The 11,740-nt window shown below is 39.9% G+C and overlaps 2 protein-coding genes across 4 annotated transcripts; both read right to left on the bottom strand.

Annotated features, from left to right (window-relative positions):
• Positions 1–2,584: 2,584 nt before the first annotated feature.
• On the bottom strand, positions 2,585–4,128 carry LOC141602438 (uncharacterized). Its single transcript, XM_074422720.1, has one exon. It carries the CDS (start codon positions 3,769–3,771, stop codon positions 3,001–3,003), a length of 771 nt encoding a protein of 256 aa, XP_074278821.1. The 5' UTR covers positions 3,772–4,128; the 3' UTR covers positions 2,585–3,000.
• Positions 4,129–7,588: 3,460 nt separating this feature from the next.
• Positions 7,589–11,071, bottom strand: LOC141599173 (putative squamosa promoter-binding-like protein 19). Of its 3 annotated transcripts, XM_074419111.1 has the most exons (5): positions 10,668–11,069; positions 10,294–10,362; positions 9,737–10,177; positions 8,861–9,003; positions 7,589–8,260 (listed from the first exon to the last, which is right to left on the bottom strand). In XM_074419111.1, the coding sequence occupies exons 3-5, from the start codon at positions 10,147–10,149 to the stop codon at positions 7,731–7,733; spliced, it is 1,086 nt and encodes a 361-aa protein (XP_074275212.1). In that variant the 5' UTR covers positions 10,150–10,177; positions 10,294–10,362; positions 10,668–11,069; the 3' UTR covers positions 7,589–7,730. The 3 variants fall into 3 exon arrangements, with proteins under 3 accessions (XP_074275212.1, XP_074275210.1, XP_074275211.1); XM_074419109.1 differs by lacking the exon at positions 10,294–10,362 and having other exon boundaries at positions 9,737–10,161; positions 10,668–11,071; XM_074419110.1 differs by lacking the exon at positions 10,294–10,362.
• Between the last annotated feature and the right edge of the window lie 669 nt (positions 11,072–11,740).

Below are 11,740 nucleotides of genomic sequence, written 5' to 3'. Positions count from 1 at the left end.
CGACATCAATTTGAGTATCTGCCTTACAGCAGGACCAGTATTCATTAGTATTTTGTTTCGTAAACCTATAACAACTCGATTGGAATTAGATGCCTCACCCCCTTTTAGACCTGAACCAGAAAAGAAGAATATCAAAACAGGAATCTCTGCAAATAGTAGTGGAATTAAGTGTGAACTGCAAGCACCATAAGAATTTCTTATCGTCTAGTAGTCCACCCTTACATTCTGCAAGCAGCATAAGAATTTCTCAGTCTTTCAAAGTCATAGATATGAGCAAATGTCAGCTAGGTTAGCCGGTAAAGTCGTGAGAGATGGTACTCGTGGGCTAGGTTCAAATCTCGTCAGCATCAAACTTTCCCTTGTGAGTTGTGACTCCCTTTACACACACACAAAAAAAAAAGGTCATACTCTCAGAGATATGAAAATATCTTACATAAAAGAAGCTGTTAAAGGAATCGGATTTGGAATAGTGACTGGGATTGAGATTGGCGCATTGTAAACCTGACTCGAATGGAATACAATCTTCTAGTGATTTTATTAGATGTTCTTTGGAATTAGATAAGCACAAGCTAATTATTTAGCATAGTTGATACCATTAAGCATTAGTTAGGCCTATAAGATTTGGTTAAATCTGTCTCTTTCACTTTGTATGATATTTCATCAAAGATTCTCAAAATTGGTTGAAGAATAACATCTCTGTAAGCAGATGATTGATCACCAATATTTTAAGACCGCGTTTAAGTTAGGATTATGGTAAAAAGATATTGAAAACAAATTAGTGAAAGTGAGCATAAAGATCTTTATACTCTTTAATCATGCTGTCAACCAAGTACAGTGCTTGTAGCTTTCTATATCCGACCCTTCTTACACTGGTTGAAGCGGAAGACTCCTTACCGACGTTGGAGTCCTGATAGTGATAACAGAAACAGTGAAAGTGAGCATTAACCTTATTCCCCTGAAAAACAGTCCTTTTCTTGCCTACTGTAAGGAATATATTTGATTCCTGTCTGAAAGAACTTTAAGGTCCACAAAAATATGCACCAAATAACAAACCACTACATATACAGTTATACACCTTCCCCTCATTCAGAAAACTCATAGCATTCCGGTAAAAAAACAGTACTACCTTCAGAAACCATACCAAATATATATTTCCAATCACTGAAATTCATGAGAACGTCCTATTTCCGCTCATCTGAGCCTTCATCGTCCATGCAATATGTCCGGCCAAATCAGACATTTCCTACAGCTGCCCTGATCGACTATGTTGTCAGGGACACAAGACGTCAGCTAGCGCAGAAGGTCTCATTCCTGGTCGCCGACAATTTCAAGCCAACCCCTGAAGATGATTCAACTGAGAACTACTTCGGTGCAGCTGCTGATGACTGTGTTGATTTGAAGGCTGCTAATTACATTCTACAGAAAAGGCGTAGCCTTCATGATGATTATGAATAATAAATATAATTGTGAGCTAAGTTCTTAGATTTAATTTGCTATATGTGTTATGTGACATGAATTTGTTGAACTTGTATGTTTGGCTATCAGTTTGCTTTTCTCTATGGCGCGATGTATGGCTGCCTGAAGCGAAAAAAGAAATGTAATCTTACAAAGTATTCCTATATAAACTGTGTTCTCCACTTCTCCGGTCAAAATACAGTGAGGAGCTAGACAATTGCAGAGTACTACTTTTCATAGCAATCGCCAATCATAGTTAAGCAATATTACTCATCATGGTTTTAAATATCGACTGTGAGCCAGATACGTGACCACAGTATCAAGGTTTTGGAGGTTACTGCAATCACATTTTACTGCATTTTTAGGCAATATTGACAACGTTTACCAACATTAATAACGTGACTGATAGCACAAATACTACTATACAACCAGTTGTATAATAAGCATTGTACAACCATATACATTAATCCGAGCTTATGTGTAATTTTTCTAAGTTTTATAAGAGTTTATTTTTTTTATGTTTAAGTGTGTGAGTTAAAAACTTTACAAAGATAATTTCTCGATTCTTTTAAACAAAACTCGAAAATTTTAATACACAACTCGAATTCTACACCGTACAACTGCATACAACTGGTTGTATAATCTACTAATTGGACTGATAGTACCATGAGTCCATGACCATGACCACAACCGATATTAATTAATACTATGAATAAGTTACAACGACTGTATGATTGGGTTTAGTCATTGTCCGAAAATCATTCATCACTGCCAAATTTAGATAGTCGCTCATAAATTGGGCTGATGCTGTCTCATACTACTGAAAGCTTACATTTTACCAAAAAAAAAAAAAAAAAAAAAAAAAAAAAAAAAAATCCTACTGAAGATTGTTGCTACGGAATGCCAATTTTCTCATACTGGTATTTCAGAAAGCGAGAAAAAAAGTTTGACATGAACTCTTTTCTGAGCAAACTCTGTTGTTTGATACTTTGATATTTATATACAAAACGTGGTTACAGTTTCAGGAAATGAGTTGATTTGGATTGACATAAGAACATTGAGTTTGTACGATTGGAACACTAGGCCATTATTCAACAATTATTCTCGTATAAAACGGTTCTACAATTTACACGAAATGATCATAAACTATTTTCTGTATTCCATTATATACCCATCTAGAAAATACAGCATTCAAAAATCGCTGCATTAAAATTACAAACACCAAAACTCATTTTCAAAAGCTTTTTTCGGATAGTGATAGGGCGCCACCGGGTGACGCCCAATTTGGGTGTCACCCTCTCACAAGCATTCTTTATTGAAGGGGCCCGCACTCACCCCATGTGAGAGGGTGTCACCCGGTGGCGCCCTTTCATTTTCCTTTTCAAAATAAATGAAACATTGTTGGCTATTGAATATGTGAGCAACCAAATGGGTTTGGTGTGGCCCTTAACCATGAGGCTAGGGTTTGATCCCCGATTTACACCAAAAAATGATGTGAACGAGCCGCCCATTTTGTATCACCTGGTGACGCTCTATCATCTACGTTCATACCAACAACTTTCTCCGCCACAACGATCTAGAAGACACCCTAGAAACCAACAAACCAACACCTAAACACCCAACCCAAAACCCCACCTCCACAACCCACTTCACCCCATCCATCTCCGCTTCCACCATCTCCGCCGCTTCATCCCATTTCTTCCCCTCCTCCTCCTCCTCCCCATCCCCCTGCCCCTCCTCCACATCATCCTCCATTACTTCCGGAATCTCCGCCAACAAAACCCTCCTAAACCCCTTCATCTTCCCTTCCGCTTTCGCTTTTGCCTTCAACAGCACCCCACTACACTCCTCCGCCACAACCACCACCTCCATCTCTGTCACCTTCACCCCCATAACATCAATCCTCCTCTCATCACCCATATACTTACACTCCACCCTCCATGATTTCCCCAATTCTTCACCATTAATTTCCCTAAACACTCCCTTCAAAACCCTAATCTCCGCCGCGTGCACCTCAAACGCCGCCCCATCACAAACCTTAATTTCCCCTACAGCAGAGTAGGCGGCGGCGCGTGTGCGGTATAGGGTGACGAAGGCAGGTGAAACAGGTCGGATTTTGACCCCGTTGACTTGGATTCGGGCGCCGTTGACTCTGGGAAGGAAGACCAGGGTCAACGTTTCTGGAAGGTTGGATGATGATGAGGTGGAAGAGAGAGAAAGGTTTAGAGTGAAAGTGGTTAGTGTTAAGCGGCGGTTGAGATTGCTATTGGTGTTTTTGCATGGGTAATCATGATTGTACTCGGAGATTCGACACATGTTTTGATTTCGAGTTAGTCTTGCTTAATACGGTTTTAAATTCAGAACAGGTTACTTAAGTTACGAGTAAAAGAGGGTCGTTTTGAGCTTAAGACGGTCGTAAAAAGAGGTTTAATTTTGAAATTTGAGGGTTAGGGTAGTGTGGGAAGTTTAAGCAATTTATGAAATGATTTGCATGGTGGTGTTCCGTTGTTATATGAATAGTGAGGGGAGGGTGGTTTGTAAGTTTCTATGGATTGAAGGGAGAAGAAACAATGGGGAGTGTAAAGCACACGGTTTGGGAGAACGAGGATTGTTGGAATTTCGGTGGGCGCGGGAAAATTCAGACTTCTCTTTCTAGTTTCGGGTATTGTATTCAATCCGTTTTATATTATACTCCGTCTCAGTTATTTATTGTCCTTTTTATTTTGGGTGTCTCAGTCAATTGTTATCCTGTTTATTTTAGAATGAACTTGATGAGTAATTTGATCATTCACACTCAATTTATTCCACTTATCATTTAATAATTGGCTTCCTCCTATTTCATTGGTGTTTGTGCTAAAACTAAATGACAACAAATGACCGGAGAGAGTAAGTCATTTTAGATAATAAAGGTGAAATTTTATTTTTATTGTCGTTTTGTCTTTTCCTATATATTATAGGAAGAAAATAATTAATAAAGTGCATTAAGTATAGTGTTATTTAACATAAATACTCCAAAGTATAGACGGTTTTCTCAAAATACTCCCAACTTCAATTTAACTCATAATAAAATGTACAATTGCCCCCAATTGGCAAGATGGACGAAGTCGGAGCCGCGATAATCGACGACGAGAAGGAAGGGCTGGAACTCAACTCAGGTGCGGCTCGTTGTTGGTGTTGATTGTGAATGTTGGTGTTTTGCTTTGATGACAAACGAGTTGTGGTGGTCATGGTGTGAATGGTCGTGGAGAAACTTGGTTTGAATGGGACAGTCAGTAGTTAAGTGTGGCGTGGGTGGTGGGTTAAGCAAGGTGACTGATGGTAGTGGTCTATAGCTGGTTTAGTGGTGGTTGGAAGGCTGTATCGATGTAGATGTCGGATGTCATGGTGTAAATGAGGAAGAAGGTAGTAGTTATGGTGTTTGAGACGGTGATGACAATGGGACCCACTGCCATCTAAACTAATTTTAACCGGTTTTACAGGTTAAAAATGATTTAAGTATAATACGAGCAGAGGGAGGTAGTAGTATGGTTTATTGTGAGTTAAACTGAAGTTCAGAGTATTTTGAGTAGACGACTGATAGTTTGGAGTATTCTTGTTAAATAACCCTTAAATATAAGATAAATAGATATTTTCGTGCAAATAACTTGATCCAATACTTAACCGAGTCGAACTGAACCGATGATGATCCATCATGTAAGGGGGCGTTTGGTTGGGGGTAGAGTAGGCAATGGGCCGTGCTGGGCCGGCCCGTCCTGCCTTCCTCCAAAATTGGCCCGACCCAAGCACGGATATTGGGCTCCTCGGGCCGTGCCGTGCCAGGCCCACTGATCCAAACCTACACCGCGGCCCGCTCAAGGTACGGTCATTTTCGTGCTCGGGCCGTGCCTGGTCCATGGGCTTTTCGTGCCTTGTCCGTGGGCCGGCCTAGTGCTTTAATATTTTTTTTATTTTAAAAAAAAATGTTATATAATTGATATATTTTTAGTACTTTTTGTTTAATAAATGATGATTAATAGTTTAAATATATATTTTATTAAATATTAATGTACTTATTTTTGTTTAATAAATGATGACTAATGGTTTAAATATATACTCCCTCCTATTCTACATAAACTTCCCTCTTTCCTTTTTCATCTATTCACAATTCTTTCCCTATTTCCTTATTTAGAAAAGTTTTATACTTATTTTAATCACTTTACCCCACAACAATACCCCACCTCACCCACAACAATACTTATTTTAATCAACTTAGCCCAAAACAATACTTATTTTAATCACCTCACCCACAATAGTACTCCACAATACCTTCCCTCTCTCCAATTACCAAACTCCACTACAATACTTTACCTTATTTTAATTCCCCTCCTTAATTCTAGTGCCCCCATGAATAGGGAGGTTTATGTAGAATAGGAGGGAGTATATTTTATTAAATATTAGTGTACTTTTTGTTTAACAAATGATGAGCGATCAACGGGCTATTCTTCGGGCCGGGTCAGGCCCGCCGTGCCTGATGCGTGCCGAGCTCCACCGTGCTTGGGCCGTGTCGTGCCTGGGCACGGATTTCTGAAGAAAACCGCGTCGGAGCCCGTGTCGTACCCGTGCTTCCTCGATTTTCTCACCGGGCTGGGCCGTGCCATGACGTGGGCCGTGCCGCCCACCAGCCCGCGGCCCTTTATGCCAACTCTAGTTGGGGGTCTATGAGAAAGGGAAACAAACTTATTGATTTCCTTTGTTGGTGTTTGTTTGACACAAACAAAGATAATGAAATTCCTTTCCTTATCCCTTAATCCATCTAATTCCTTACCCCCTACCCCCCAAGGTATGGAATTTCATTATCCTTATTACCCTTCAACCACCTTATTAACCTACCACCACACTTGCGACTACCACAACACCAGTCACCACCAAAGCACCACCATGACGCCATCGCCACCACCACCACAGCCACCCCACCTAAACCACCGCCCGCACACCAAAGCAAACCACAACCCACCAATCTTCTCCCCAAGTACCCCCAAACCGCCGGCAGCCCACTGTCCACCCTACTACCCCGTACTGCCGGAACACCACAAGATCCTAGTGTTTTTGGGGGTGGGGAAGGGGATTTCGAGGGTAGGGGAGGGTTTTTTTTAGGCTGAAGAGTGACGGTTGTGGTGTTGGGGTGGGGTGGGGGACGACGACGACGACAAGTGGGCGACGCAGTGGCCAATGGGGTGGGGAGACGGTGGCTGCAGCCATTTTTGAGTACATAAATGGTTGTTTGTGGTGGTGTGTGTTAGTGATAGGAATGAGAGTGGGTGGACCATTATTTCCCTTTCTTGACGTAACCAAACAACTAGTTAAGTTTTAGGTAATCTTTTACCTTTCCCCTCTTACCTTTTCTGATTTTCTTTCCCTTTCCCTTTTTCTAACCAAACGCCCCCTAAGTCTGTAACCAACAAGGACCCGTTATTGACCAGCACCATCTTAACCTGATAGACCGACCCGCTATATCCTGACTTATAACCAACCCGAGTGACTCGATTACCACCTCTGCTGCTAGTCTGCTACTAAGAATTCTCCACCATGAGAGGCCTTTGTTAACTAACATATGTGCAATGGGGTATTGGGTAATGGGCCTGAGACGCGGCCAATTTATTGTGAACCATGATTTTGAGTTAATTTGGGCAGAGCCGCGGAAGCTAAGGTATACTCCAACAGACCAACAAGGAAAACCGTTTGTCTAAGCCAAAATTCTTGTTCAAGACGATATCCGTCTTAAAATAATAAAAACGGGTCAAATAGGTGGATGAGAAAAATGCAGAATGTCTAGCGAATGTGGCCATATGGGATAGATTGAACAGTTTTACACTTAAATCGGATATGACTGTTTTAAGTGAGACCAACAGTATCGTAGGGTTAACAAAGAATACTGTTGAGTTGCGGAGAGGGTGATCGTCCCTTCTCTCTACATCCCGAATTCGATTGATCGACTTTGTTCCCTTTCGGTCCTCTATTAACGTCTCTACAGACGGTCGGGAAACCCTTTTTTTTTCTATATGGTTGACTTGTACACCATCCGTCGATACATAGTTCACCAACGTCCGTAATATCGCTAGATAGATCGCTTGTTCTTGATCATTTAGATTCATACTTCATGACAAGAGAGCATTACCAATTTTTATTACAAATGTTCGTCATTTACACTGAACTTGTTCCAGTGTCAGATGTTCCAAATTATTGGAAAAAAATTAAAGGCTTTGAATGACAAAGATTCAGATGTTAAAACAATTTGATTACTGCAACGAAAACGGGAAAATCCTAGAAGACCTGTTTTCAGAAAATCCGTCTTGTCCAGGGTGAAACCCTCCAAAGATGTAAGAATTAGTAGTAGTGCTTGAGCTAGATACGGAAGCTGAACTCTCGCCCTCCAATCCCTTAGAACATGGAAATTGAGACGATGAGCTCATTATCAAAGGCGGTATGGCGGTACCCATGCACATCCCTGAAGATTGTGTTGGGTAGCTTGACAGAAGAGAGAGAGCACACTGTGAGTTAGATAACACGGTTGCTCTGTCAAATGATGCATCCAGGCTGCCGGTACTTGTTCTTGCTGCAGAAATGTCGTTGGGAGACGACTGGAATATTGTTTGGTGATTGATGCCTGACAGATATGGCGATTGTTTCTCTGATTTTGCACAGCTTGCGCTCCACATTGAAGACTCTGGATTACTGAGGGTATGGTTACGACTGCCATATAATGCTTTTTCGGGTTCAGAATTCCCTGGCCAGTTCTCTGGACAACAGAATTGCAGTAGCTCGCTTCCTGGATAAATCAGTAATGTGACATTTTTACGATAATAAAATGTAATAATTTTTTTTTTTTTGGTATTGACCAGGAGTATCCCCTACCGACAGTTGGGGCAATCTCCTTCGGGGTATTGAAGGCAAGGCAATTTAATGGGTTGACCCTTCCCAAGTTTGGCCTTTTCATTCGCAAGAGTCAGGAATCGAACCCCTGACCACTTGTACAATAACATTACCCACTTTGGTACAATAACATTACCCTTGATGTCTAAATAAGTAAATGTGACAATACCCTTAACCTTCGCCTATGGGTATGCGAGTTGAAAAGACGGCATTAAAGACGATTTGTCAATGACGCGGAAAAAGGAGAAAAATAATATTTGCAATTGAAAGCTGTTGCTATTAATATGTAGGTCTCGTTAACCCGATTGTCAAAAAAAAAAAAAAAAAATCAGCAGAACCGCGAAGAGGTCTTAGTCTAGTGGTTAAGACGGAGGTATTGTGGACAATAGGTCCCGGGTTCGAATCCCCCCTCCCCTCTATTATAAATTTATAATGCGACTAGGTGCGCGTTTCATTAGACTAAAAAAAGAAGAGATCAGCAGAGTAATGATCAGACCTGAAGAATGAGGAGTCTGAAAACAACCAGAGGTGGTCATGTATACATTTTCAGGCTGTGATTTCCTCCGTCGTCGATTATGTCCATCCAAACGTTTCCTACAGCTTCTCTTTGTGTCATCAAACTCTCCCAGTGAATGAAATCTAAGAGCATCACATCACAGAAAAAGTTACAGAACAATTGCACATTAACGACTTCACAAATTCTAGAATAAGACGGTCTCACATGTAATAATACAATCCTTTTGTATAGGAAAACCATTCATGAAAGAGCTATAGCATCTAGCTGTAAGTTTCAGAGTTTCAGTCAGAATAAGAAGTGCATTATTGCACAGTAATAATGACTTAAATTTTACTGCCCATATTTAGGCCTACACCTATTTACACCTAAATAACAGTGGCGTACATTTTTTGGGGTCCAAACTAAAGCACAATGATTTTGGGTGGTCATACTTAATTACCCCACTCAAAAACCCAATTTAGAAAAGTCAGCAAAATAATACTCTCTCGAAACAAGTCGGAGACTACATTTCCTCTTTAACGTTATTATTCCCGTGATTTATTCATAGGTTTTTAGTCTTGATCATTTGAAACAATGGCAGACCTAGACTTATAAAGTACTCCGTCTATATTAATTTCGACAAATTTAACAATATAAAACGTCATTTACTTAAAAATTGTGGGGTATATGACTTATTCTAACGACCTTACCAGATGATTTAACTTGCATTTTCTAGACCCACCGACATACGGAGTGTAACTGTGTAAGTTGAGGATGCAAAAAGCGTACTATCTTATAAGGCGGTCTAACAATAAGCTAATCGTACAATAAATATTCATAAATCAAGCTAAAGTGGTTGTTAATTTGTTATGTTACCTGCTACATTGCTGGCAAAACCGCTGTTCTTTGGAACCAATAAGAACAACCGGCGTCTTAGAATGACGCTCACAAACCCTGTGACGCCGGTGGTACTCCCTACCATGACTAAGATCAGAATTGCACCCGTCTACACAGCAGTAAACAGTAGTTTGAGCTCCAGTGCCACGAGGTCGGCCTCTCTTAGACAATGGTGAGCTTGATGTAGAATTAGAACCCATCGTCAAGGATGTCGAATTCTTGAATGTATCCATCATTGGAACATCTCCCATTTGTTCCAAACTTCCAAGCTTGAGATCTACTGAAAACATGTTGTTGCTACTAATGCTTGCTTCAAACATATTATTGTCTTGTAATTGTAATTCTAGCTTCCTCATTGCATTCCATGTAGATGATTTTGGGTCCCACTCCATTTGATCTACCTCCTTCTATGTTGAATAACTATTTAAGTGTCGTTCCAATTTTATCAGATGTTTCCGAAGGGATACTATTAGTGAGTTATATGGAATAGTGTTAAATCATAACTCATTTTGTAGGTCTAGCTCTTTATTACTTACCTGTCCCACTTAAGACGGGTATATTTTTCTAGATGAACCATATGACGTTCTTTTTACTTACCTGTCCCACTGAAAAATAATGTCGCGTACAAGAAATTAAATAACAAGAAGAAATGATATAAAAAGTAGTAAAAAAAACCTTATTAAAAATGGTTAACAATGAGAGAATCATCTCATTGTTAAGGTCTACCTCCTCTTTACTTACCTGTCCCACTTAAGGCGGGTATATTTTTTAGAGGTGTTAGAGGAAACGAACATGCCCTTTATGGCGTTCTGTTAATATTTTCTAAATACGACACCAGAAATACTGTCGCGCACAAGAAATTAAATAACAAGAAGAAACGATATACGGAAATACGGAGTAGTAAACAAACCTTATTGAAGATGGTTAGCAATGAGAGAATCATTCATTCATTCAATAAAAAATGAGTGCATGGTATAGTAAACCTAATATTAATATGTAATGGTTTGATCATATATAGAAACTAAAGTACCAAGAAAAAAGAAGAGGAGAAATAAGAAGGGCACAGATTTGGGGTGTTCCTAAATCCTAAGCCACTCATTTACTGACATAGAGTTCAGGATAATAAAGGACTTGAATCTAAGATAGCACTTGAGTGTGTGTGAGTGTGTATATGTAACAGTTATTGATAAAGATAAAGAAAAAAGAAAATGTGGGAAAGTAGGGAGCACAATATGTTTTGTTACCTTAAGTAGTATTCAAGGACAATGGTTTAGTTGTGGGTGTAAGGGAGACATACCATTTTTTTACTATTTACTTGATGACAGTAAAAAAAGAAAGAAAAGATAAAGACAGGTGACTGTCTGACTGATGTGGTACATACTAGTAATTAGTACACTTCCTATGGAGGGAGTAGTAATTTTGTTAACACGGATTCCTGTTTAAGACGGCAATGGTTTGTTAATAATGTTGAGGGTTCCACGCATGTGTTTAAGTGTTCCACGATAAAGGGAAACACAAATTCTCATTTGTGATGGGTATATTCGTCGCAAGTGCGACGGATCAAGTACTACCCATGTAGAGTAAATTAGACAAAACCCTGTCTAGGAAGTATCAATCTGTTTTGTCTTATCTGCCCACATGGATAGTATTTGATTCATCGCAAGCTTGTGACGGATGAATGGATTGGACCTTATTTATATCGTTTTGGTGTAAAAGAAGGCACAAGGGCCAACACTCTACACTAACTGGCCTATATACCCAGATACTTACTCTATGAAACATTGGAAGTTAAAGGGAGCTAGCAAGTGGAGTTGGAAGACAGAAGTGAAAGAACAAACCAAAATGGGTGAAAGATACAGGTGAGTGGTAAAGCCATTAATAAGTGAGGGTCCAGAATTGCTCAGGGTTTGGTTGCTTTCACCTTTCATTCAAAACATACAGCTGTGTCACTACTCACTACTCACTACTCCCTAACTCTAGTTT

The sequence above is a fragment of the Silene latifolia genome, chromosome 9 (genome assembly GCF_048544455.1).
Source record: "Silene latifolia isolate original U9 population chromosome 9, ASM4854445v1, whole genome shotgun sequence".
NCBI lineage: Eukaryota > Viridiplantae > Streptophyta > Magnoliopsida > Caryophyllales > Caryophyllaceae > Silene > Silene latifolia.
Note: the sequence above shows the minus strand (reverse complement) of the source record. Positions and strands in the feature narration are given on the sequence as shown.